Source organism: Scylla paramamosain, chromosome 2 (genome assembly GCF_035594125.1).
Source record: "Scylla paramamosain isolate STU-SP2022 chromosome 2, ASM3559412v1, whole genome shotgun sequence".
NCBI lineage: Eukaryota > Metazoa > Arthropoda > Malacostraca > Decapoda > Portunidae > Scylla > Scylla paramamosain.
Genome location: NC_087152.1, coordinates 787,501 through 813,859, shown reverse-complemented (window position 1 = coordinate 813,859; position 26,359 = coordinate 787,501). Strand labels below are relative to the sequence as shown.

At 40.7% G+C, this 26,359-nt stretch overlaps 2 protein-coding genes across 4 annotated transcripts in view; one reads left to right on the top strand and one right to left on the bottom strand.

The window, feature by feature from the left end:
* Window positions 1-59: 59 nt before the first annotated feature.
* On the bottom strand, window positions 60-4,365 carry LOC135107959 (26S proteasome regulatory subunit 10B). Its single transcript, XM_064018443.1, has 7 exons — window positions 4,210-4,365; window positions 3,394-3,587; window positions 3,069-3,230; window positions 2,572-2,721; window positions 1,821-2,045; window positions 1,144-1,306; window positions 60-441 (listed from the first exon to the last, which is right to left on the bottom strand). Exons 1-7 carry the CDS (start codon window positions 4,334-4,336, stop codon window positions 251-253), a joined length of 1,212 nt encoding a protein of 403 aa, XP_063874513.1. The 5' UTR covers window positions 4,337-4,365; the 3' UTR covers window positions 60-250.
* A 1,826-nt stretch (window positions 4,366-6,191) lies between these two features.
* Window positions 6,192-26,359, top strand: part of LOC135107942 (putative neural-cadherin 2) — a 56,942-nt gene continuing 36,774 nt past the window's right edge. For all 3 annotated transcript variants that reach the window (XM_064018397.1, XM_064018391.1, XM_064018406.1), the window contains exons 1-2: window positions 6,192-6,296; window positions 11,117-11,648. In XM_064018397.1, coding sequence (XP_063874467.1) covers window positions 11,600-11,648 — 49 coding nt within the window. In that variant the 5' untranslated portion in view covers window positions 6,192-6,296; window positions 11,117-11,599. The remainder of the gene's footprint in view (window positions 6,297-11,116; window positions 11,649-26,359) is intronic.

The window sequence follows — 26,359 nt, the reverse complement described above, 5'->3', positions numbered from 1 at the left end:
GCCACGCCAGCTGAAGATGCTGCTTGATAATTACTCACAGGTTCAGATCTTGTAAAGAATTTCCATTTATATATTTATTTAGGTTTACAAAAGCAAAACCAAGGAAGTTAATTAGTCTATACTACAGTCAAAATAATTTCTGAAGCATGATCCTTTGCTATTCATGACTGTTCCAAATAGAAAAAATTGTGGATATTGCGAGTCTATAATTTATGTAGTGGGAAAAAAAAGGTAAAAAAATATTTGTCATTTACACAGGCTTATAATCCAATTTGGTCTCTAGCTTCTTGTTGTCAGAGACTTTACGAACAGCTTTCATAAAGTCTTCCTCAATGACGTAATCCCTTTCGTTCCGGATTGCAAAGAGACCAGCTTCCGTGCAAACATTTCGCAGATCTGCACCATTGAAGCCATCAGAAAGCTTCACCACGGCCTCGTAATCTGGAACAACAGGCAATGTTATTAGTACTACATACATTAGCAGCCAACAATTTCCACCCCCCTGACAGTTGCAGAACCTAGGCACATCTGAAGTCACAAATGAATAAAAAAATATGTTGACTTGCTCATGTCTCTTCTCAGACTTATAATGGCAGAGCATGAAGACATTCTAGTCATTTCAAACAAATATTTATTAATATGATAACACAAGTAAAGCAATGTGAGCAAGTAAATCTTCCACTTGTCACAAATGAGATCAAACATTGCAAAAAATTACTATAATGGAGATATCAAGACATGCATTCAAATTCAAATGCTGTGATTGCAATAATTTCAGTATTAATAGTAAAAATGGTGTATGCTATTTACACTTCTTATTTAATCACAACAAAGCACATCGTGAAGAAAAACAGGCAGAATGTAAGAAAATAAGAAGATACAAGAAGCCAGCAGGACTACATATGGTGGCCTTTGTATAACACATATCAAACTATATTCACCCATCATCCCTATCCACAAATTCATCTTACCATTTATTTAAAGCTCCCTATTAATTCAGAACAACCTGATTTCTGAGTCTATTCTTGTTAATTACCTTTCTCATATTATAAAGCTCTTATCCTAATCACTAACCCTAAGGATACTGCCTCTATCACCCTTGTTATATGTCATGCTGTTGAAATAGACACATGTGAACCGTACCAATCTCTCCTCTCTTTGTTATGGGCCCTGAGTGGATCTTCAGGATCTCTAGTCTGGCCTGCTCATTTGGAAGGGCAATCTCAATCTTCCTGTCGAGACGTCCAGGGCGCAGCAGGGCCGGGTCCAGGGTGTCAGGGCGGTTGGTGGCCATGATCATCTTGACCTGAAGTGAGATGAAAGCTTGTGTAATACTAGTCAACACTTGGCATGGCTGTAGGTCTTCAGTAAATGTATTGTTGGATGTAACGTACTTCCAATTCCACCGGGGATCTTATGATTCTTCTGTTTGAGATGCCTCTTGTTAACCACTGTGAAATCTCTCTCTCTCTCTAACCTTGTATCCTATTTGTTTTGCTATTGACAAAGCTAACCACAATTTTATCTCTAATATTCAGTGGCTTTGCTTAACCTACTTTACATTCAATAATTCCTAAACATTATTCAAAGCTATCTCTTAACTAGTTTATATATTCTGTTCCTTCATGAAACACCTCTTAGCTCCCAGCACATTGCACAGGAAACTTTCAATTTTCTTCTTTCATTAGTAACATTTCTCCTTAAAAGTTAAATGTCAAAGTTAAAATCAAATTGCTTTTTACATCTAAAAGCATCCCTTATGAACTAATTAAGATGCAAGTTTCACATGCAGGGAAAATAAAAAAGTGCAAATCCTCTACCTGACCCAGGGAGTCAAAACCATCCATCTGATTTAACAACTCCATAAGTGTGCGCTGAATTTCTCTGTCAGCTGAGGTGCCTTCAGAAAACCTTCGTCCACCGATGGCATCAATCTCGTCCATGAAGATAATGCAAGGCTGGTGATCCCGGGCATAGTTAAACATCTCACGGATGAGGCGAGCAGACTCACCAATGTACTTGTCCACAATGGCGCTGGATACAACCTGGAGGGCAAGACTAAGATTATATCTTGCTTTCAAAGAACATGACCATCTTTTTAAAACTTGTAATCTTCCCTCAGATTTCTTTATTATTTAGTCATCTTTAAACTTGACTATATCCTTCCTTTACATAATTTCTATTCTGTGGCATGAAGGCAAAGAAAATATTTACCTATGGCTGCATCTATCAGTTAATTTTTCATGGGTGCAGAACTTACCAATCACTTATTGTCCTCAAAGCACATTAAGGAAAATACTGCACAAGAATTCTTCTAAATACAGATATTTTGAAAAAACTTTTACAAGAATTCTTCTAAATACAGATATTTTGAAAAAACTTTTACAAGAATTCTTCTAAATACAGATATTTTGAAAAAACTTTTACAAGAATTCTTCTAAATACAGATATTTTGAAAAAACTTTTGACAACTCATTACAGGACATGTATTTTGCAACTGAACATGAATATGAGTTTCAGAGCCTTCGACATTTTTATGCAATGGCTTCAGAGACAAGTCCATCAACTGACCTTGAGGAAATTGCAGTCCAGCTGAGAGGCAACAGCTCGGGCCAGCAGTGTCTTGCCAGTACCTGGTGGGCCGTATAGCAAACAGCCTTTCGGAGGGTTGATTCCCACACGGTGGAAGAGCTCCGGGTTCAGGAGTGGCAGCTCTATAACCTGAAATTAAATAAGCACATGAATATAAAGAAAATACAAGAGACCAGTTGATCTACACAAGGCAGCCCCTGAACACTGAAAACACTGTCTGTCATCATCATCCATGAACTGACAGTAAAGTTTTATTAAATTACTAGTTCAGTCTAGGTAACATTCATATGCTATGGAACAACATTAAAAATCACAATCTTAAATTTATTTCCTTTAGCATGAACTCACCTTTAAGTTCTTGGATCTGCTCACCCAAGTTATGTTGAATTACTGGTTTAGTCTGAGTAAAGTTCACACACTAGGCAATAAGATTAAAAAGCAAATGTTTGTACCTCTTCAGTGCACCATGAACTCACCTCTCTAAGTTCTCGGATTTGCTCAGCCAGGCCACCAATCTTGTTGTAGGTGACATCCCCGGGGTCTTCATGGCTCATGTTGTACACCAGGGGGTCCACCTCCCTGGGCAGGTACCTCATGATGGTGAGGGTGGTCATGTCCAGGGCCACACGGGTACCCGGCTGTTCGGACAAAAGAAACACCATAAAGCATGCAACACGATAACATTTTTGTACTATTTTTTGTAGATAAACTTAAAAGAAGGCCATTGAGATGACCGAGAAATTATTTATCTGCACAATCTGTCCTTTGATGAATGAAGGATGCTTGTAACATCTTTCTTACCTTCAACTTGCACTTGTCCAGCTGTCGCCTGCAGCCCACCACATAGCGAGGCCCATTGGTGGCCTTGACGATGAATTTCTCCTCAGTTAGCTGCTTGAGCACCTCCCCAACAATCTGTCCGACACTCTGCAGGGCCTTCAGGTCATTCTCACTCTTGTCATACTGCTTGTCCAACTCTTTCTTCTCCTCACGTACTGCAAGAAATGACAATCAATTAATAATTTTGCAGTAACACCTGTGTTTCCATTCATTATTTCCTTAAGCCTGAAATGGTTGAGTTGTTGGTCAGGAGTGTAGCCGAGTATAGTCCAAGTGATAGTCAATTTGTTTTAGAATCATTTTACCATGACTTGGTAAACAACCACTTTGTTTAATATCCCAGTAAGGTTTGAAACTTGTTCCTGGCTAGAAACATGTATCATCCAAACGTGTGTGGGGATTACAGAAATAGTCTACTAACTTCCAGACACTGACTATTTCTCAGCAAAATACGACGCTTCTTCAAATCACGATCTACGTACACGATGAAGAGAGCAGTGAAATTAAAGAACTGAATTATTTTTTACCTAACCAAGACGAGTGAACGGGATGACCAGACGAAAATTTATATACAACCTATAGTGCATTTCTCCCGCAAGTCAATAAATTAGCTCTAATTGTCCACCCTCACTACTTCTGTACTTATATCTAGGACACTTCAGAAAATTTCACCAGTGCAGAAGCAAGACCTAATTCGAACCGCCTCATTTCATCTCAAATTTACAACATTTTCCGGAAGTTCCTGCATCCAATATAATTTCCTGGGGTTGCACTTACATTTCCTGAGTTTGGAGTCCACTTCCCGGTGTTCCATAAGCCGCCTGCGGTAATCTGACAGGCATTGCTCTCGCTCTGACACCACCGCCGCCATGACTCCCTCACTGTTTGTTATGCTCTCCGTCATCTCATCGACTTTACCATGCACTTTTATATATTTCATTATCTACAAGTTTTAAGTATTATTTTTCAATGTGTAAAACTACTATAAATATTTTACCCTGGTTATTCAATTCGTGTTATAACTTATTAGTGTTAGTTGTTTTATTTCTCCACCATCTCATCGACTTTATTGTACACTATTTAAAACCCATTTTCTACTAGTGTGAGGATAATTTTTCAATATGTAAAGTTACTGTGAATATTTTGCCATAGTGATTTAATCTGCTTCATAAGCCAATCTCGTGTAACTTATTTTCTTTCTATGCCATCTCATCGACTTCAAAATTCACTAATTAATAATTCATGATTTGCTTATGTAATAATGGGGTTTTAAGGTATAAAATTGTTATAAATGTCTTTTAGATCATTTTATTGGTATCTTTAGTTAATCTCACTCCAGTTTATTGACTGTAGTTTGCCAAGTCGATGAAATGCAGAGTATTACTGATGATGGATACACCAATTATGAACAATGGAATATATGATACTGGAATGAGAAAAAAAAAAACATGACAGAGACAGAAGAGAGGCAGTGCATAAAATATAAGTACATTGGGACAGATGGGGAAAACAGAAGGGAATTGATGGATGGTACATGGGGAACCTACAATTTGTCGGAGCTCCTTATATTAGTTTATCTTACTTTTTTCCGTTGTTAAGTCTCCCATCAACAGTGTGTCCTGCTTGTAACTTATGAAGCGTTCCAGTAAAAATAGTTTAATGACGAATAAATGTGATCGAATAATTCAAAATAAACTGAAACTTAGTACACTTAAGCTGCTTTCATGTTGCGTAGAGGGATTGATATATTGAGATTGAACTATATTTTATTATCTTTGCGTTACAGAGGAGGTCAAAAGAAGATGATGAAGATGAAGAAGAAGAAGAAGAAGAAGAAGAAGAAGAAGAAGTAAAGACGCAAGAGAAGCAAGGACGCAAGAAAGATGCAGGTCGCTCGCTCATCTATTGGCTATTGTTAAGTAAGTTTCATAATGATTTTGTGATCACGGAGCTTCTTTTCCTGCATCTTTTCCTCGCTGGCTGGTCTTCCACACAAAATTCTGTCCTTCGCCTCTTCTCCAGTGAAATTTCTGTGTTCCTACTAAGTCTTCTCTTTCGCAATCCTTCCACTTCTTCCTTCTCCAGATCAGTTTACCCCTTTATTCTTTCAAGTCTCCATTTTCTTGCCTGCGTGTGTGAATGTGTGTGTTTTTCAGATATTTCTTTCTAGTTTTTTTTTCCTTAGTTTCCTTTTCCTCAGCCTGCCTCGTCTCTTCCAGTCACCCACACTCAGTTCCATCGTTCTCCTGCTCACACATAACTCTTCTCTTCTTTCAAATGAGCTGCTTTTAATCTCTTCTGTATCCTCGAAGCTGGAGTGATTTTTGTTGTCTTTTTCACTACACCTTCTCTCCACCCATCCTTGCCACTGCCAATATTCACTTCAGCTTCCTCGTCTGGTTCTGCTGCTGTTACTAGTATTACTACACACACACACACACACACACACACACACAGAGAGAGAGAGAGAGAGAGAGAGAGAGAGAGAGAGAGAGAGAGATTGCGCTCCACTTAAATTGACCTGTTTTTACTTTATGACTATTATTATTATTATTATTATTATTATTATTATTATTATTATTGTTGTTGTTGCCACCACCAACACTACCACTCCCACATTACCACATTCGCCACCACCATCTCTGATACCACCGCTGCGACCACCTGAGAGAGAGAGAGAGAGAGAGAGAGAGAGAGAGAGAGAGAGAGAGAGAGAGAGAGAGAGAGAGAGAGAGAGAAAGGAGTCAGTCAGTGTCGGCCGCTGAGTGAGGTGGGGAAGGTAAGGCAGGCGGGCCGAGCGCTTATTGTGATCCTGACTCGACCCGCGCTGGCTGTCCGCTCCTCTCATCTCCTGTTCCTCATTGGTGTGTCTTCGGGATGCTTTCATAAGTCTAACCTTGCTATTAGCGCTACCCATCCCCCGTTCAAACATCCACTACCATTGCCCTTGTTTGTGACGCTTCATGTAAGTTGTACTGCATGTGATGAAACTTTACCGCGTCCGCCAGTCAGGAAGTTTGTGCGAGGAAGGTTCACGTTCTTAAACACTTCGTTCTTTCTCACCAGGACTTGCTTCAGAGGCCATAGTGATGATTCGTCTGGTCTTCATAGGTGGTTCTACTATAGAAAGTGTGGAATGTCTTTCAGTTATCACTAGTCTTTGAAACGTCTTTGAAAATCCTGATCTTAGAAGGTGTCGAGAAAAGATGCAGAAACCTTTTATAATACGGTGGTGAAGTGGTGATGGTGGTGGTGGTGGTGGTGGTCGTAATAGTAGTGATGACAGAAGTGAGGGGATGAAGTTCTTTATTACTATTTTATATATATATATATATATATATATATATATATATATATATATATATATATATATATATATATATATATATATATATATATATATATATATATATATATATATAGCTTGTATGAGGGTGAGAACTTCATTAATTAATAACTTGAGGAAAAAAAAAAACTAGTGTTTAAGGGAAGTTTATTAGGTTACTTGTGTATTTGTCTCTGAAATATTAACTCCTTATTGACTCAGTACTGACAACCCGATTAATGAGTCTATTCCATTCATCCACCATTGCATTTAATAAAAATTTTCCTTTTGTCTCTTTTTAAAACTTTATCAAGCTAGGAATGCAAATAAGGAAGATCATAGCAATGAAAAGGTGAAATCAATCGATGAATCAATTTATTATAGCCAGGAAGTTCTATACGTGCCTCTAACAAGCTAATCTCAAACCTACAAATTGCCTAGCTGTCTGTCACCTGATCTGTCTAGCCCGCCAAATAACTTGTGGTCGTCTTCGTTGCCTCATCTGTCTGAGTCTTTCTGTCCGCGGTGTAAATGTAGATCTATTGAACAATCAAGTCACTTTTATTAATATTTTCATAGTATTTTTTTTCTTTTAGATTAATTTTTTTTCTCTTATTTACCTACTTCTCCGTCTCCTGCTTGTTTTTTTCTTATTTTTTTTATTTTCCTTCTTTTCTCCTCCTCTTCCTCCTCATTTTCCTCTTCTTCTTCCTCCTCCTCCTCCTCCTTCTCCTCCTCCTCCTCCTCCTCCTCTTCCTCCTCCTCCTCTTCCTTCTTCTCCTCTTCCTGCTTCATTTCACACCTCCATTAATCACTCTTTAATATAATTTTCTTCACAATATTAATTTCATCACTTTCTCTCTCTTTTCTTTTATCACTTTTCACATTGTTTGTAATTTATTATCTTCCTCCTACGTGTGTGTGTGTGTGTGTGTGTGTAAAGGTACAGTATGTGTGTATCAAACTCATTTCACACACACACACACACACACACACACACGCAAGTAATTCCCCTCACACGAACTACCACCACCACTATGACCACCACTACCACTACCAGCACCACCACCGGTACTATGACCACCACCACCGCCACCTCCACCACTGTCACCACCAGTCTAATATAACAATAGCATTTCTCCCAAGTCCTCACATTATTTTTTCCGGGGCTACACAATGAGGAGGAAGAGCTGGGGGCCTTTCATTAGCGGGCCAGGAGGTATGCATGATTGGGAGCGAGCGCTGTCTGTAATCATGCACATATTGAATGCTGGCGCGGGACCGAATTTTGTGATTTGCATAATTAATTAAGAAACTTTGACACAGCACAGAAGGGAAGAATGGAAGGGAAGGAAGGAGTAAAGGACGGGGAGATGAAGGGATGTGTGCGAGAGAAAGAGAGAGATACTGACAGAGAGAGAGAGAGAGAGAGAGAGAGAGGAGCGCATTCTCTCTCTCTCTCTCTCTCTCTCTCTCTCTCTCTCTCTCTCTCTCTCTCTCTCTCTCTCTCTCTCTCTCTTTATGGAAGAGGGGTTTTGACCAAGAGTAACAAAAAGAAAGCTAAAAAAATTAATATATATGCCCACTGAGTGTACCGACAGTATACGATCAGAATTAATACTCAAAATTATGAAGAGAAGCGTTTTGAAAGAAAATAGAGATGTTTTCAATAGCGTTTTTACGATGGTAGTAATCCTGTAAAGACCTGCGCATTATCAGTAGGAAAAAAAAAAAACACTCATGAAAACGCAATATATCATCTCTGTGGCCTTTGAAAACAATGCTGGCGAGAGATCGAAGTGTTTTTTTTTTTTTAAGAATTTTGACCCATATTAAAGTATGCATGTATACGTACAGGAGATTGGATAATATAGGTGATGGATGGAGTAATTGTAGAGAGGGTGACCATAGCAAGATTTGTGGCTCTTGTAAATCTTGGCAAGGAAGGAACGATGAAGGAAGGAAGGAATGAATAGATGAATGAATGAATGGATGAATGATTGAGGAAAGAAAGAAAAGAAGGAAGGGAAGAATGAAGGAAGGAAGAAAGGGAGGAAGGAAAGAAGGAAGGAGAGCTGTGTTTGACTCATCCTACAAATTATTAAGTTGTATTTGTTATTATTTATCTTTGTCACCTCCTCATCCTCCTCCTCCTCCTCCTCCTCCTCCTCCTCCTGGGTGGTGAAGTGGACGCCAGCTTGTGAATAACTTAGTGACTCCTGAAGAAATAATGAGGAAGGGACAGAAGGGGACCAGAGAGAGAGAGAGAGAGAGAGAGAGAGAAATTAGACGTCATTTGTATTTTTATGTCAAATGAACGACGTTGTCAGGGTGGGAGAACATTTGCGTGCTTGCGTGCGCGTGCGCGCGCACGCGCGCGCGTATGTGTGTGTGTGTGTGTGTGTGTGTGTGTGTGTGTGTGTGTGTGTGTGCGTGAGGGTGTGCGTGCGTGCGTGTGTGTGTGTGTGTGTGTGTGTGTGTGTGTGTGTGTGTGTGTGTGTGTGTGTGTGTGTGTGTGACATGCAAAGACCATCACCACCACTTCCACCACCACCACCACCACCACTACTACTACTACTACTACTACTACTACTACTACTACTACTACTACCACTACTACCACTCGTATAGCAATTCCCCCCTAACACACTCAATAACTACCACCACCACCACCACTACCACCACTGTCACCACCACCGCACCACCACCACCATCACCACCACCACTAACCAACCAATACAAAGTCAGTGTGACAGCAGCTCTCAGCTGTGAATGTACACTGTCCGTCATTATTATTACACTCCACCACCACCAACACCACCACCACCAGCACCACCTCCTCTTCTCTTCGTCTGTTTGTTGACTCACTTGATCTGTCACTCTGTGTATCTGTCGCTTTTCTGTCCTCTCTCATTTGCTCGCTGTATTCTCTCTCTCTCTCTCTCTCTCTCTCTCTCTCTCTCTCTCTCTCTCTCTCTCTCTCTCTCTCTCTCTCTCTCTCTCTCTCTCTCTCTGCTTACAAGTTATACACCGTGGGTTACATTAGCAGAAAATATGTTTCAAATATACAGTTTTAAAGTAGCTGCTGCTGCTGCTGCCACTACTGCTATTTCTTCTTCTACTACTACTACTACTACTACTACTACTACTACTACTACTACTACTACTACTACTACTACTACTACTGCTGCTGCTGCTGCTGCTGTTGCTGCTGCTCCTGCTGCTGCTGCTGCTGCTACTACTACTACGCGTGATTCAATTTTACATTATCATTACGTTTAATTTTCTGTTTTATCTACTAAATATATCCATTTCACTTATCATTTGGTCAGATTCCTCACGTTATTAGCTACATACATTGACCCTTAGAGAGAGAGAGAGAGAGAGAGAGAGAGAGAGAGAGAGAGAGAGAGAGAGAGAGAGAGATAGTATCACGTCTTGCCTCGTCTTGTACATTAAGGTAAGAAAGATTCACTAAACACACACACACACACACACACACACACATGGTCAGCCAAAAGGTAGCAAGAACTGACGGGAAAAAAAAAAAAAACCTGTGATTTTTTCTTTTCTTTTCCTCAGCTGGTGAAAGTTTGTTTGGTCAGCCTGTGTAGGAGTGGACGTTGGATTTTTACGCTTATCTATCTGTTTTTTTTTTCATTATTTTTTTTTCTTTTATTGTTTTTTGAGGGGTGTGTAAAGAACCTTAACGTAAAAATGAAACGTGTACCAGTTTCGAAAAGAAGGAAACAACATTTAAAAAAGAAAATGCATTAATTGACTTTTAGGGCATACGTACACTTTGCTTTTTCTTGTCTTTTCTCTTTCAAGGATCGAAAAAATCTTGACGCAAAGCTGAGACCAGTTTCAGGAAGAGGGAAGGACTTGATTGGCAGGTTATTGACTTTTGTTGACTTGAACGCTTTGCTGTTACTATTTTTTTTTTCTCTCTCTCCCTATTTGACGGTTCTAATCATTATTTCAAAGAGCGAAGGAACATCTCTATAACGAAAAAATTGACTTTATTGATTTTATTGACTCATACGATTTGTTTTCTTCCCCTTCCTCATTAAAGGTTTCTAGAAATCTTTAAAGTGAAGTTGATACCAGTTTCGGGGAGAGGGATGGACCGGATTGGCAGGATGATTGACATTTATTAACTTATATGCTTTGCTTTTCTCCTCTTATCTCTTTCAAGTGGAAAGCGCTAAAGTGGAGCTGAACCTTCCATCTGTTGCATGAACCTCCATCAGAGTGAAGCAACATGTTTAAATGCTTACATTGAGTGATTGAGTTTCATGACTTATGCTATGCTTTCTATGACTTACGCTTTGGTACTCTTTCTTTTTTCTCTTTTAGGGAGTTTAAAAACGTTAAAGTGAAGCTGAACCCTCCATCAGTTTCGGGAAGAGTGAAGAAACACTTTTAAAGCGACCAGACTGATTGCGTGAGTGACTGGCTAACATTGGGGCCTCAACATCGAGGTCATGTAGCACCACCCAGGGAACAGAAGGCAGAAGTTTTCTTAAAGCAACCACATCAAAGAAAAAAGAGAGAAAAAAAAAAAAACTCACTCCTGTCATTCGCATACAAGACCAGACTGAAGTACTGTACTTAGACAGGATAGACAGGCCAGTGTGATAACTAAGAACTAGGATACGAGTGCTGCTGAGAACTATACAAGGATGGTGCGTAGCAGAAGGTTTACTGAACGGGCTTACCCACCGTGAAAAGCCCCACTGTTACTACCACCACCTCTGCTACTGCTACCTGACCACTTCACTTAAAGCGCGACTTTACATCTCACTGCCTCCACCACCACCACCAACACCACAGGCAGCAATGGACCCCGGCAAGATCTTTCAAATCATCACCAACAGTACTCTCTTAGGTAAGTGTTGGTGGATTTTATTCTTATATATTTATGTTTAGCTTTTTTTTCTCCCTTGTCTCACTTCCCACCGCGACCGACGGGCTAAGAACGTCAATGATGTGTGTATCAGTAAGTGAAGTCTTGTCTGGGACGCCCCGTGTAAGATTGCCGGCCTGGTATATAGACAGATAGATAGACTTCTGTTTATAGTGAAGGTGTCTAAGAGTATGTCCAAGCAAGGGCTATATTTTTACATGTTCCATTGCCTTATATCAACTACTTTTATCAGGCCATGGTGGAAGTTATTGTAGTTTCTAAGGATCTGCATCTTTCATACAATTTTTTTTTTTTCTTTTTCGTTTTCACGCAAATGAGTGCTGTAAAAATGTAAGGGTTGCTTTCATCCCCCTTATAACTCCTTTCCTAAGCCTAATATCGTTACTTTTCTCCGCTTTCACACAAACGAGTGGCGCCACACGCGGAGGTCATAATACACAGCAAGCAGCCTCACTCATCGCTCCATAAACGCTGATGAAAGGGAAGATTTCAAAAGTAGTTTCAGTTATAACTTTTTTTTTTAGGGGTGACTCCCATATTTCACTCGCCTCATATGAAAGTGTATAATTTTCCCGTGTTTTCTGTCCATTACCCACACGCCTTCAAACACTGGGCTTGATTCATTTATCTATTTTTCCTAATCTCCATCTATGTAATTTTTCTGGTAGTTTCTGTTAACGTATAATAGAGGGAGTAGAGGGAGACGAAAGCATAAGTAAAAGGCACAATATACAATGAAAAAAAGGAGAGAAGTGATGGAATAACAAAGTAATAATGGTAGCAAACAGTAAAAAAAAAAAAAAAAAAATGCAATTACAAAACAAATGAAGCGTGAACTAGAGAGAAACGAAGGAAAATACACAATTGCAATGAAGAAAATTGGCAGAGAAAGGGAGAGTGGATAAGGGGAGAGGGAGAGTTAATGAGAGAATGGTCCCGCGAATGGTCCCTTTGGGTGACGGGCAGTCGCTATACGGGTGATGCAGGGCCAGACTTTCATTTCAGAGGCCTTTATGACTGACAGAGACTCGGAAAAAAGGGCAGAAAAAATTGAGCTCGGAAAAAGAGGAAAGAATTGAGATATGGACTGGAAATTAGCTTAGTGTTTATATCTTAAGTGTTCTGAGGAAGACATATGCATAATACATACTACATACATACAACCATACACTCAGAAAAAAAGAGAAAGGAATTGAAATATGCACTGGAAATGAGTTTAGTGTTCAAATCAAGGCAACTAACAAATACACATACATACATACAAACATACATAAAACATCACACTGCCATTATGTAAACCTTGAACCACACACTCATTTATGTATTCTTACGTAACTCCTCTAATATCAGCCTTCGATAGCTTTCCTAACCGTTACCTTCACCGTACCCTCTCTGGTCTCCACATCAGAGTATAATTTTCTGTCCACGATCCAGCAAGAGTTTTCACGAGAAGGGATCACTCATAGATACGCTGCTCAGATTCGGGACAGTCTCATTTCAACATTCGTAAGGTAACAGTAGCGTGCAATGTACTAATGATAAAAAGAACTGATTAAAAATAAATAGATACATGTTTCTGAAGGAATCACTGGGTAGATACGCTGCTAAGATACAGGACAGTCTCATATCAACATTCGCGCAGTAACGGCAGCGTGCAGTATACTACTAATAAATAAAGAGAATACCTGATCAAATAGATAAATACACGATTCTGGACACGCTATTGGAAAATAAAGCGAAGATCTGCACGTATTGAGAGATTAGCGAAGGTGTGGTGGTGGTGGTGGTGGCAGTGGTGGTTGTAGTGGTCATGAGTCAGGTGATGTGGCAGTGAGCGTGGTCTTGATATACAATTAGTAAGATCAATATGATGTAGTTTAATTTTCTTTAATTTCAGAATAGTTGTCATCGTAAATTGGACGTGGATTAAAGGCAGGATCTTATATTAAGGAGTGTTGCTGGCTTAGAGTCTTTTCTGTAACTGCATTTTCTTTTCTTCACTCACTTTCTGTCCTTTTAATTTCTCTTTGACTGTTTCGCATGTAGCAAACTATCTTTTGAGCTGTATTTATTTTCTTCCTCTCATTTTTCTTTCTTTTCATTTCTTTTTCATTCGTTCTAACAATCCCCTCATTTATTTTTATTTGTGACTTCTTTTTCAGGTTATAGAATTAATGTTGAGGAGACCAGAATTTAGTGTTGAAGAGTTAGAGATTATGGGAGAAAAGAGGGGAGATGAAAGCAGGTTAATTTTGTGTTCTAGTAGGTTACAGAAATGACATTTAAAGAGACCGTATAGCAAAATTGTTATCATCATTAGTGCCTGAAAACTTGTTAGAGATTATGGGAAAAAAAAGAAATCAAACAAATTAATTAATTAATTATTTTTTCCAGTATATATTGTCGAAGAGACTGCTATTAAAATACTGTCAGAAGAGTTTATAGAGAATATGCAAAAAGACATCAAAATAGTGAAACATCTGAAACATTTATTCATCACCTAAAATTACAATGTATGTGGATAGCGTTAATTGCTAATCCGAACTCGCTAATACTTTCCTTACCAAGCCCCAACCAAGCACACACACACACACACACACACACACACACACAGCATGACGTGCACTGCCGCTGTTGGGGAATGCTTTAGTTAGTCGTTCGTGTTGGTGATGAGGCCACGCTTCAAGATGATCTCCTGGCCGATAGTTGGGTTCCGCCTCACGAGACCGTCACGCACTTAATCTTGCCCCGCGTTGTCCTGGCCAGCGCCGCAGTACATTTGGCGCGCTAATGCCTGGAGCGGTTGTGATTTGTGATCGTTCATGCATTCTAGTTTATAGTCTCGAGTGTTAGGGAAGAGAAACAGGGCACGAAGATGATGAAAAATAAGAAAAGCTAAACCTCTCAACTAAGAAAAAGGTGAAAATATACGAAAAGAGAAAGCAATGGGCGTTGTTTGTGAAGGAAAGGAATCGAGTGAAAAGGAAGTGATAAATATGGTGTAATATGGAGGATAGAAGTTTAGGGAAAGAAGCAAATAGATAAGGCTGATACAGATTGCTTGCGGGAAGGAGGAGAGAAATCAGGGTAGGAAGGAGCGATAGATATGTAGTCATTTAAAGGAAAGGAGTTTAGGAAAAGAAGCGAATGGATAAGGTTGATACAAATGGCTTGCAGAATGGATGAAGAGTAATCGTGGCTATTGCTTGAGGGGGGGGGGGGACAAGGAGGCAGGAGATAAGATAGAGAAAAGGATCATGATAGGGAGAGAAAGGGATGAGGATGACTGAACGTGGCAAACAGTAGTAGTAGTAGCAGTAGTAGCAGTAGTGGTAGTAGTAGAAGTAGTAGTAGTAGTAGCAGCAGTAGTAGCTGTAGGGTATGAGATCAGTTAATTAATCTATTACGAACATGGCAAAGTTTGGACAACATTCTGAATTGGCTTGTGATGTGTGTGTGTGTGTGTGTGTGTGTGTGTGTGTGTGTGTGTGTGTGTGTGTGTGTGTGTGTGTGCTTGCGTACAGCACGTGCAACCCATTACACACACAAACACACACACACACGTACATAAGCAGCGTCAGTCCGTGCTGTGAATGCGTACTGTACATACACATAAACACGAACCCACACACACAGACACACACACAGTTTTTATTACAAATTTCTTTAACATGTACGTGAATTAGAAGATCATCAGCATTAGACCCCCACAGTTACCATCATGAACCCAGAGACTTGATTACGCAACATTGGGTTAACACACGCACGTAGCAGCAGGGTAAGGGGGCTGCCACAAGCACACACACACACACACACACACACACACACACACATGCACAGTACAGCTCACACCACCTCAACCACTACTACCCTTATCAGATACCCCTTGCAAAGCCTACACCCGTTAAACCTTTGCTTTGCCATGCCTGCGAGTTGGCGTGATTGTCTGATATGCAGTGAATGCCTCGCTACGTGGAGCGCTGATGATGGGCACTCTAGCTTATGTTTTTTTTTTTTTTTTCAATGTTTTATCCTTGTATTGTACATATGAAGGAGGAGAAGGAGGATGTGGTGGTGGTGATGATACTGGTAGTGTAGAAAAAAGGAGGAGGAAGAGAAACAAGACAAGGAAAGGTTAGGTTACTGAACTTTTATAAAATTACAAGATCAGGCATAATTTTGTGTGTGCGTGTCTTCTTTTCTTCTTTTTCTTCTTTTTCTTCTTTTATCTCACGTTTCCCTAATTTTTTTTTTCTTTTTTTGTATACTTTTTGCAGTTAAGGTTGGATTTCCCTTGCTGCTGTTTTCCTATCCCCGTGTGTCATGTCGGATTAGATAATGAAAACTAGAGGTTGGTTCTGTTTTTAGTAAATTTTGTTGGTATTCTTTCCTTGATTTATCTTTCTCTCCGTTTCTCTGCCTCTTCTGTTTCTTTTCTCTCCACTCCCCCCATCTCTCTCTCTCTCTCTCTCTCTCTCTCTCTCTCTCTCTCTCTCTCTCTCTCTCTCTCTCTCTCTCTCTCTCTCTCTCTCTCTCTCTCTCTCTCTGCTTTACTGAACAGATACCTCTTACAGAAAGAAAGAAAACATTAACAAACTTTACGATCCTTTTATTTTTTTATCTTGCCAAGGGGAGGGTTAAGAGTCTCCCCTTCAGGAACCCCACGACTTGCATGCAGCCTTGACCCAAAGCGCACATATAGTCACTGCTTTACCCTCCCCCACATGCTCATTACCATTCCTGCTTCCCCCAGCGCTCGTCATGATACAACACTGCTTCTGAAAATGTCGACAGCCTTCCCTCCTGACAGTTTCTGACAGTCTCTCGTGATTTTCCAGGTTTTCGTTATTTTTTGTCACGTACCCGAATGCCAGGACGCTTTGTAGTGGGAAGTATTTGCATTATATTTCAGTGAATTCAGTTTATTCTTGCGTGATTACCGTCCCGGGAACTGTTACTACTATTAACACGTAGGCGGAATGCAGAGGAGAGAATTTGTTTCCGGAAAATGAAGAATGCTCTTGGTTCTTGAACCTGGTCCCGTCTGTTGACTGGTTGCCTGGACGGCGGGTCTTGCGTCTGAGTTATGTTGATTAAACTTTTCATAAATACAGATTTTTTTTTTTTTCCCATGATCATCTTCAAGATTTTAAACACCCACTTTTGTGTTACAGTGTCTCAGATTGGTCTGTAAAGGAAAAGACTCTATATTAGTCTCCTTTTTTTTTTCTGTATTCATGCAAACGATGTTAAGAAATGACGAACAAAATCATCTACAGCTTTTTAGGCACTCATCTTTGTGTTGCAGTGTCTCAAGTCGTTCTGTAGTCGAGGAAACACAAATAAATCAATCTCCTTTTCTTATTCTGTGTTCATGCAGGCGATTTCCACATACAGTGCTCTGAGTGCTAAGAAACGACGACCCTAACACTGATAAGGTTAAGGTTTAAAATCAAAGTTATCTTCAAGTCCCTCAGTGGTATGTGGCAGCGTTCCTTGTCTAGTCTAGCCTGTCACATCATGTACTCCCGCTGGGTCTCTCTTTCCCCGCACTCTTCATCACGAGTTTTTCTAGCGAATTTCTTTTTTATTATTCAAAGGGTGCATTTCTTTACTTCAGTGTACATTGTTGGTCATACGAGGAAAAAAATGTTTACTGAAGTAATGAAATTAATATTTATTCAGACAGTGCACTGAATGGAGTGAGAATCAAGAGTGAATTTAATACAGCTTCAATTTTTCTTTCATTCATGGCGAGAGGCGTGATGATATTTAATAAAAGCTGGTGGGTGCAGTATAGTGCAAGTAATATAATGTAGCGCTGTACAGGGAGGGAAGCATGTGAATTGCCTTTTACATACGAACATAAGGAAATAAGGGAAGGTGCAAGAAGCCGCCAGGCCTACACATAGCAGTCCCTGTGTTGATCAGTGTGGAGAAATAAGCGAGCTGGGTTATTGTGAACAGTAATGTGTAGTAATATGTCATGCAGTGCTAGTGTTGGAAATAGAGGAACGCTTGTTTATGATTTTCTATTGCCAATCTTTTCGTCCCATAGTACGTACATAAGAATATAAGGAAGAGAAGGGAAACTGCAAAGAAATCATCAGGCCTACACGAGGCATTCCCTGCATGAATTTATTCTAATTATATCTACCTGTCATCCCTTTCCACAAAACTATCGTCTTATCTAAAAGCTGGCTAGTGACTCGGCATTAGCAACCTGATATTTGAGAACTGCACAGCATAATCTAGATGAGACCTGACCAGTGGCGAATATAATTTCGATGTTATCTCGGAAATTCTGCTTTTAACACTCTTAAAGATGAATTCTAACACATGGTTTGCTGTACTTTAACGAGTATCCGTTGGAAGGCAAGTCTGGCTCCAGCAGCTGCGATAGATACACCTCCAGTGGCGTATGTTACAATTGTTGCAGTTAAAAAGCAGCACTGGCCAGGGAGACGAGCAGGTGTGCAGTGAAGCTCCCTTGCATGTCGACCCTCTGTGGCAGGTGGTCCAGCACACGACAGCGGCAGGGCAGGGTGGGGGGCGTGTCCCTCCACCACCACCACCACCACCACCACCACCACCACCACTCATCTAATTATGATCACGACTCACACAGAGCCTTGCAAATCACGGCATTCCTACGTACGTGGCATATTCGCATGTGTGATGATGAGTCGCGCCGCTTCTTCCCTGTGTGCTCGAGGTCAAAAGCCGTGTAACCTCCCACTCACTCTCTTCATTGTGTTTAGCCTTTTCTCTCAGTCTCAAGTCCTCTGATCTCACAGTGGATCATATTCTGAAACATTTCCGCGCCGCACTTCTACTACAATTAAAAGGTTATAGTTGAAATTAAGCCAGTTTTTAAGAGTGTTTTTACAATTCTACTGACAGATTAACAAGACTTCTGCATTATTAACAGGAGAAACACTCTTAAAAATCCAGCTATTCATCCCTGTGGCCTTCGAAAATAGTCGTGGTGAGAGAGCAAAGCGTTCAAGGATACTGGCCAATATCATAACGAAATCTGACAGTTATTACAGTAGATTCCTCGTAGGTCAGGAAATTGAACTTAACACAGTGGAAGTTGGTGCAGGTTAATAGACTTTTGCTCCTGACAGTACAGTAGCTTCACTCCTCAAAAGGCTTTTAAACTCCTTCCCCGACGCCGCGTCTTCCCTTAGTCATTCCCGTCGGGCAGTGAGCGGCAAGGACAGGCCACCTCGCGCGTAATGGTTGGGTGACCTGTTATAAGTTATCCCAGTTGGTCATGATCTCCCACACGAGGACACGAGGCGTTCTTTGTATGTGTTGGAAGCCTTCACCTGGCTCATCCACACACACACACACACACACACACACACACACACACACACACACACACACACACACACACACACACACGAGAGCTTTATGGTGCCAGATTTGCAAGCGTGCAGTAAAACTATGTGGTATCTGTCTGTCTGTCTGTCTATCTTTCTGTCTGTCTGTCTCTCTTCTCCACACAAACATGCACACACACACACACACACACACACACACACACACACACACACACACACACACACACACACACACACATCCTTCATATGTTTTACCCCGAGAACAAGGGAACAGAGCACAAAAAAAAAAAAAATGAAAAAAGTATCTGTACAAATAGCTAATGACGTTAATTTTCCATACCTAGTGCTGGCCAACACACCTGCGCCCTGCCAACCCACACCTGCACCACACACACACACACACACACACACACACACACACACACACACACACACACACACACTCTCTCTCTCTCCCCCACCCATCGTACTGTACACTGTCTGCCCTTTCTCCCTCCCTCCCTCCCTCCCTCAGTCCTTCCATCCTCCTCTCTCCCTCCCTCCCTCCCTCCCTCCCTCCTTTTTTCCCTTCCTCTTTCCCTCCCTCCCTCCGTCCTTCCATCCTCCCTCCCTCAGTCCTTCCCTCCTCCCTCCCTCCCTCCTTTTCTCCTTCCCTCCTTCCTTCCTTCCTCCGTCCTCCCTCTCTCACCCATTCCTCCCCTCTGCCCCTCCCTCGCTCCTTCCCTCCCTGCCAACACGGCGACACAGCTGCACTTGTCAAACGTTTTGAAAAAAAAAAACATTTTCAAAAATTTTCATTAATTTTTATCTTTGTTTTCTTTTAGGGAAGAATGAATGGAAAAAAAAAGGAAGGTGAATGGACTTTTGAATTTTTTTTCATTTATTCTTATTTGTTTAATTATTCAAGCAATTGTGTTTTCTTGTTTTGAGTCAGCAACATTATTCTTTGTCGTAATATACGTACATACTAAATACATACATACATACATACATACATACATACATAAGAACACAAGAAGATAAGGAAAGCCGGAAGAAGTCATCAAGCTTACACGTGGTAGTCCCTATGTAAAGCATGCCTATCTAATATTCCCACCTACACACACACACACACACTCACACACATTCGTCTGCTGAATCACGCGTCACGTTCTGGATTTTGCAATGTGCATATCATCTCTTTCTTCATGTGAGTTGTCATTGGATGAATTTTTTTTCCCACAAAGTATCACCTTGCTATTGGTGGTCGAAGGAGAGAGGCACCAACTTATGGATTCCTTATTGGCAAGCTGATTTTTGTCCCATGACCGAGATAGTGTTAGCAGTGATGTCTTATATAGCAGTGGTGTCTTATATAGGTGGTGGAAGTAGAGGAACCCTTGTTTATGGCTTTTCGTTATTGCCAAGCTGTTTTTCTGTACCTTAGGCGAGTTGGTTAGTGTTGGCAATGATGTGTAGTGCTTTGTCTGATAGTACTGGTGGCGGGTGTAGAGGAAGGCTTAATGACTCTACATATACAATTAATTTTTTTCCCGTCCCAAAACCGAGCTAGATTTATGTTAGCAGTGATGTTATGTATATTTCCTCGTCCTATACAGGTGGTGAAAGTAGAAGTCTGTGATTCTACTATGTTGCCAAGCTGTTTTCCGTCCCATAGCAGAGTTAATGTTGACAGTGATGTACTAGTATATTGACTTGTCTTACAGTACTGGCGGTGGAAGGAGAGGAACACTTACTTATGATTCTTTATTATCAAGGTGTTTGTCTCATAGCTGAGTTGGATTAATGTTAGCAATTGTATGCAGTACGTTCTCTTGTCATATGCTCTTGGTGGCGAAAGGAGAGGAACATAAGCTTAATATCACGGTTCCTTGTGGCTAAAGTGTTTCCTGTCATAAGGTGTGGCAGTGTTATCAGTGAGGCGGAGTGCTTTGCTATGTAGCGCAGATGGAAGGCTTTAAAAATGGCCAGTTTTCGACAGGACTCAAACTCGGGAGCCAGGAATCACCATATCGCAGCGCTGCCCAATAGAGCACCACCTCGTCTGCAGCAAAGGATTAAATACAACACAAACTGGGGCCACACTGCGCTGTTAGCCGTGTTGCTGCCCGCCCGAGGCTATAGTTTGTTGAATTTACCGCGGTCGTAAAGGTAGAATGAACAGATAAGATGAAAAATGTTTTATCCAGCTCGGCAACGCACTAAAAATGATGTAGGAGCGGCAGTCAGTCACACCAGGGTCTTCGATAATGCTTCGCCCTCACGCACGTCACGCGTTTGTCTCGCTCCGACCACAGCGGGAATCCACAACAGTGATACGCACAGTGAGGATGATTAAGATTTACGCGCCAATTTTACTACTTGTTAATGAATATCCACGATAACGGATGAGGACTGATCAACTGGCGCATGAAAAAAAAAAAGAAATATGAGGATTATGACAAAGAAGGTGAGTAGCGAGGGACAAATCTATGAGAGGAGTGAAAACTGCTGGAATTTAGTGTTCGGTAAGTAATAAGAGGAGGAAGGAAAGATATTAGAGGAGTTGAAATAATAAGAGGATGGAGAAGGCAAATTAGGGAGAAGATGAGCTCAATAACAAAATGAAATACTGAAAATAATGAAAGAAAACGAACTATAAAATACTGTAATACTCGTTGAATAATAAGAGGAGGAAGGAGAGAAATTAGCAAAGTTAAAATAGGAGGAGGAGGAAGAGAAATTAGTGACCAAATACGCTTAATAACAAGAAGTATTAAAAATACAAAAGATTGTTAAATACTGAAAATAATGAAAGAAGACGATTGATGAAGAAAAAGGAACTTCAACAAAGAACATAAAAAGCAGCAAAAGATACGTACCTACACTCACTAAAAGAAAGAGAGAAAGAAAAGACAAAATGCCTCTGAAGCAAACATTAAAGACAGGAAAAGTTTAAAGTTACGAACGGTTTGGTGGGAAAGAAAACAAGGATGGTACAGAAACCTCAATAGAGAAACAGAAAAACAAGACTTGACCCCTCCCTTGGTAGAATAAAGAACTAACTGTGTAAACTCTGTGATTGAGGCAACGCTAGTGCTGGCGAAGTTCACTAACCTTGCATGGAAACGCAAATTGTGCTTAAATCCTGAAAACAAAGGAAGAAACTGTAATTGGAAACACGTACAAAAACAACACACACACACACACACACACACATACACAAGGTTCAAAGGAGGTATGTTTTATAAAGGGACTGTCACGTGTAAGTCTGATGATTTCTTGTAGTTTCCCTTATTTTCTTAGGGTCTTATGCTCTTATGAGAGGGAAGTGAAGGAAGTCCCTCTCTTCAGTAAAGCCTTGACCTCATGCAGTGCTGCCATCTATGAGAGGAACTCGGTGCGTACAAATGAAGACGTAGAAATAACTGTAACCATAACTGTATCTCTTTATATTACGCGTTTTTCATACAGATAAATTTGTACTGTGCTCTTAAAGGTTGACAATGTTTAAAATTTTGCAAGACTATATTTTAGCGGAAAAGAAAGAATACATACTTAACAAAACATTGAACACACACACACACACACACACACACACACACACACACACACACACACACACTTCAGTTCTTATTCCAAGTCACACGAACCATTTACTCTACCCCTTGTTTGCTCGCTCGCTCCTTCTCTCTCTCTCTCTCTCGCTCTTCTCTCCTCAAATTCTTCGGACCTTAACCATTCCTTTACGATCTCAGCGTCTGCACCTTCTCTTCTTCGATTTACAGTAAGGTGAAATGAGTGGGTGAGGAAAAGCGCAAGGAGGAAAACAAGAAAATCACGTTATAAATAAAGAACAATAAATGATGATAAAAATAACGCGATTAATGTACGAATTTTGATAAGAATAATTGGGTGTTTGGCTCGAGATTCTAAGAGAGAGAGAGAGAGAGAGAGAGAGAGAGAGAGAGAGAGAGAGAGAGAGAGAGAGAGAGAGAGAGAGAGAGAGAGAGAGAGAGTTAAAATTCAGGGGTATCCTCGTCGTATGTTCCATTTTTATCACTTTGTTGTGTTTTCTTTCCTGTTTTCCTCCACTCTTTCTAACTGAGAGACTTTTCCAACTCCTCTCTCTCTCTCCTCTCTCTCTCTCTCTCTCCTCTCTCTCCCTCTCTCTCTCTCTCTCTCTCCTCCTCTCTCTCTCTCCTCTCTCCTCTCTCTCTCTCTCTCTCTCTCTCTCTCTCTCTCTCTCACATCGTACTTCAAAAATTGAAAAAGAAATTCGTTGGTAAAGTTTTAGAAAATGAGATTTCGCTACAATAACAAAACTTTGCATGTTACAAAAGGCGCTGACGCAGGTTGCTTTTTTTCTTTCCACGTGTAGAGCGAAGCAAAGACACTAGAGAGGCGCTAGTTGCTCAAACAAAAACGTCTTCAGTGTCTCGACTTTTGTCATAACAGTATTGTTGGAATTTTTTTTTTTTTTTTTCAAGGAGCGGTTTCATGATTCTTGTGATAGTTTAGCAGGCTGAAGTGGATGTTGTTGTTGTTGTTGTTGTTGTTGTTGTTGTTGTGGTTCTAGTTATGATTATGTGCTTCTAGTGATAGTTTAGTATGCTCTAATAGAAGTTGTTTGTATTTTCAAGCCTGTTTTATGATTCGAGTGTTAGTTTAATCATCTTTAGTGGAAATATTTAGGATTTACAAGGGTATTTTCCATGATTTTCAGTGATGCTGGAGTGGAAGTTTTTGCGTTTTTTCAAAGTTGTTTTTATGAGTCTTGTAATAGTTTAACAGTCCCTTTGGGTGAAAGTTATTGGGGCATTTCAAGGCATTTCTTTATGCTTTTAGTAACAGTTTACCAGTCTATAGTGGAAGTTACTGACGTTTGCAAGAGTAGTTTCATAATTACAGCGATAGTTTAACAAGAATTCTGCACTATATAAAAAAAAAAAAAACAAGAGAAACCCGCCTTTGTTATTGGGATTTTCAAGGGTGCTTTCATAATTCTAGTGACAGTCAAGCAAGTATCCTGCGTCATCACCAGTGAGAACAAAGACGCATAGAGAACCCTTTGTGGTCTCTGAAAATAGAGATCAAAGCCTTTCAGAACACAGGCCCAGGGCAAGTCAATCAGTGTGAGAGTTAGTTAATGCTCTTCTCCTCATCCTTTCTCTCCCTTCACTTACTCACGGGCCAAGGGTAATAGATAGACAGAAGTCCGTAAACATCACCTCGACTTCACTAACTTTGCTGAGTAGTGCGGAGCTTAACCTAAACATATGTAGAGGCAACGTTTCGTAACTTTCTCTCTCTCTCTCTCTCTCTCTCTCTCTCTCTCTCTCTCTCTTCTCTCTCTCTCTCTCCTCTCTCTCTCTCTCTGCCGAGAATGCACACGCACATATAAACAAAAAAAATTCCAGACATACATCTCTCGCAGAATCATAATGAACACTAAACATGAGATATAAAATTTGACGAGAGGGAACAGCGAGAGGAATGACCGCGAGGGAACAGAAGGGACAGCTCTTTCTATCTCTCTTTCCCTCGCTTCCAATACGTGGCTGCTTTCATCTAAGTACAGCGGTAGAAGGGGCTGCCTGATGCTTACTGTAGGGTTGAGAGTCCCTCCCTCTAGTGGTGGTGGGTAAAGAGGCGAGGGAGTGGCATGCTTTACTTATTCCGTGGGGAGCTTACTTAAAAGCTTACGTGTAAATGGTGCCGGTGGGACGAGTGGTGGAAGGGAAGGTGGTGAAGGTGGGTAGTAGATACTGTGCTTATGGGCTCAAGTTTACAGTAGCTCCTGCAGACAAAAGAGTAGTAAGTGTTTTTTATTATGTAATTGTTATTTTTGAGAAAGGTAAGAAGATAATGGAAAAAAGGGACGATTGAGATGAGGAAAAGACCTACTGAGATAAAAAAAAAAAAAACTATTTATTTTAGAATGTTATGTTGGTCAGGTCCTGTCTTGCACACGTTTTATGTGATGGGTGCTCTCTCTCTCTCTCTCTCTCTCTCTCTCTCTCTCTCTCTCTCTCTCTCTCTCTCTCTCTCTCTCTCTCTCTCTCTCTCTCTCTCTCTCTCTCTCTCTCTCTCTCTCTCTCTCTCTCTCTTCATCATTACTCCTCTTCCCGTAACTTTATTCCCTTGCCCCTTCTGTCTCCATGTTACCTCACGTGTCCCGCTGTCCTACATATCTCACTCATCCTCTTGTCCTTTGTCAGTATCTATTTCCTTCCTTCCTTCCTACTTACTCTTCCTGCTCTTGCTTCTCTTCCTCCTTTGTCCACACTCTCCTATTTCTCCCACTGTTGTTTGGTCTTCCTTTGTGTTCTGTTGTACTCCTTTCTTCCTCTTCCTCTTTCTTCTGTGCCAATACTATCCTCTTTCTCTGTGTATTAGATTGTACCCTTTATAGATCAACAAATGTGCTGCTGTTTGGTCTTCCTTTGTATTCGTTTGTGTTTCTTCCCTTCTTTTCTTCCTCCTCGTGAATTCGGTTCCCTCAACAAGGCATGCCACCACTTCCATCCTATAAAGTCTTCAGTTATACATACATACATACATACATACATACATACATACATACATCTGGATTGCCTCTTTGTTTTCTCTCGAGCTCCTTTTCCTCGTACTGTTGCTTCTACTACTACTCTATGTCGTCTTTCTCTCCGACCTCGAGTTCGTCCTTCTTTTCTTCTTCGTTGGTGATGTTCTTGTCCGGTGTTTACTCATTAGCTTCTTGTTCCTCGTCTATTTCTTACAGTGTCCTTGTCTTCTTCTACTTCGTCTCCTTCTTCTTGCTCTTGTTGCTCGTGCTGCTCTTTTCTTGTTCACGTTCTCTTCTTGTTCTTCCTGATGTTGTTCTTCCTCTTCTTGCATAATTACTGCTACTACTGCTCCTTTATTTTCTTACACCTCCTTCTCTTTTTTCTTCTTCGTCTTCTTTTCCTCCTCCTCTTTCTCCTTCTTCTTTCCCTCCTCCTCCTTCTCCTCGTCCTCTTCCTCCTCCTCCCCCTTCTCCTCCTCTGCTACCACTTTACCACCGCCATCAGCAATGCCACCACACATTACGCAGTCTGTTTTCTTTTGACACATGCCGCCCTTCTCCCTTTCCCGAGACGATAATGGCTCACGCATCACACCACATTGCTCTCAAAACACAGGATGCCACTCAGCAAGTCTCCGGTATAAGCGCTTATTCTCCTCCTATATTCGCACTTCTAAGCTTGTTCAATATGCATTATGTGGCTTGCCTTCAAACATTAAACATTCGGAAGTGTTATCTCGACTGTCTTTGATAGATGCATTGGAAGTTATTTGGGTTTTCAAGGGTGTTTTCAT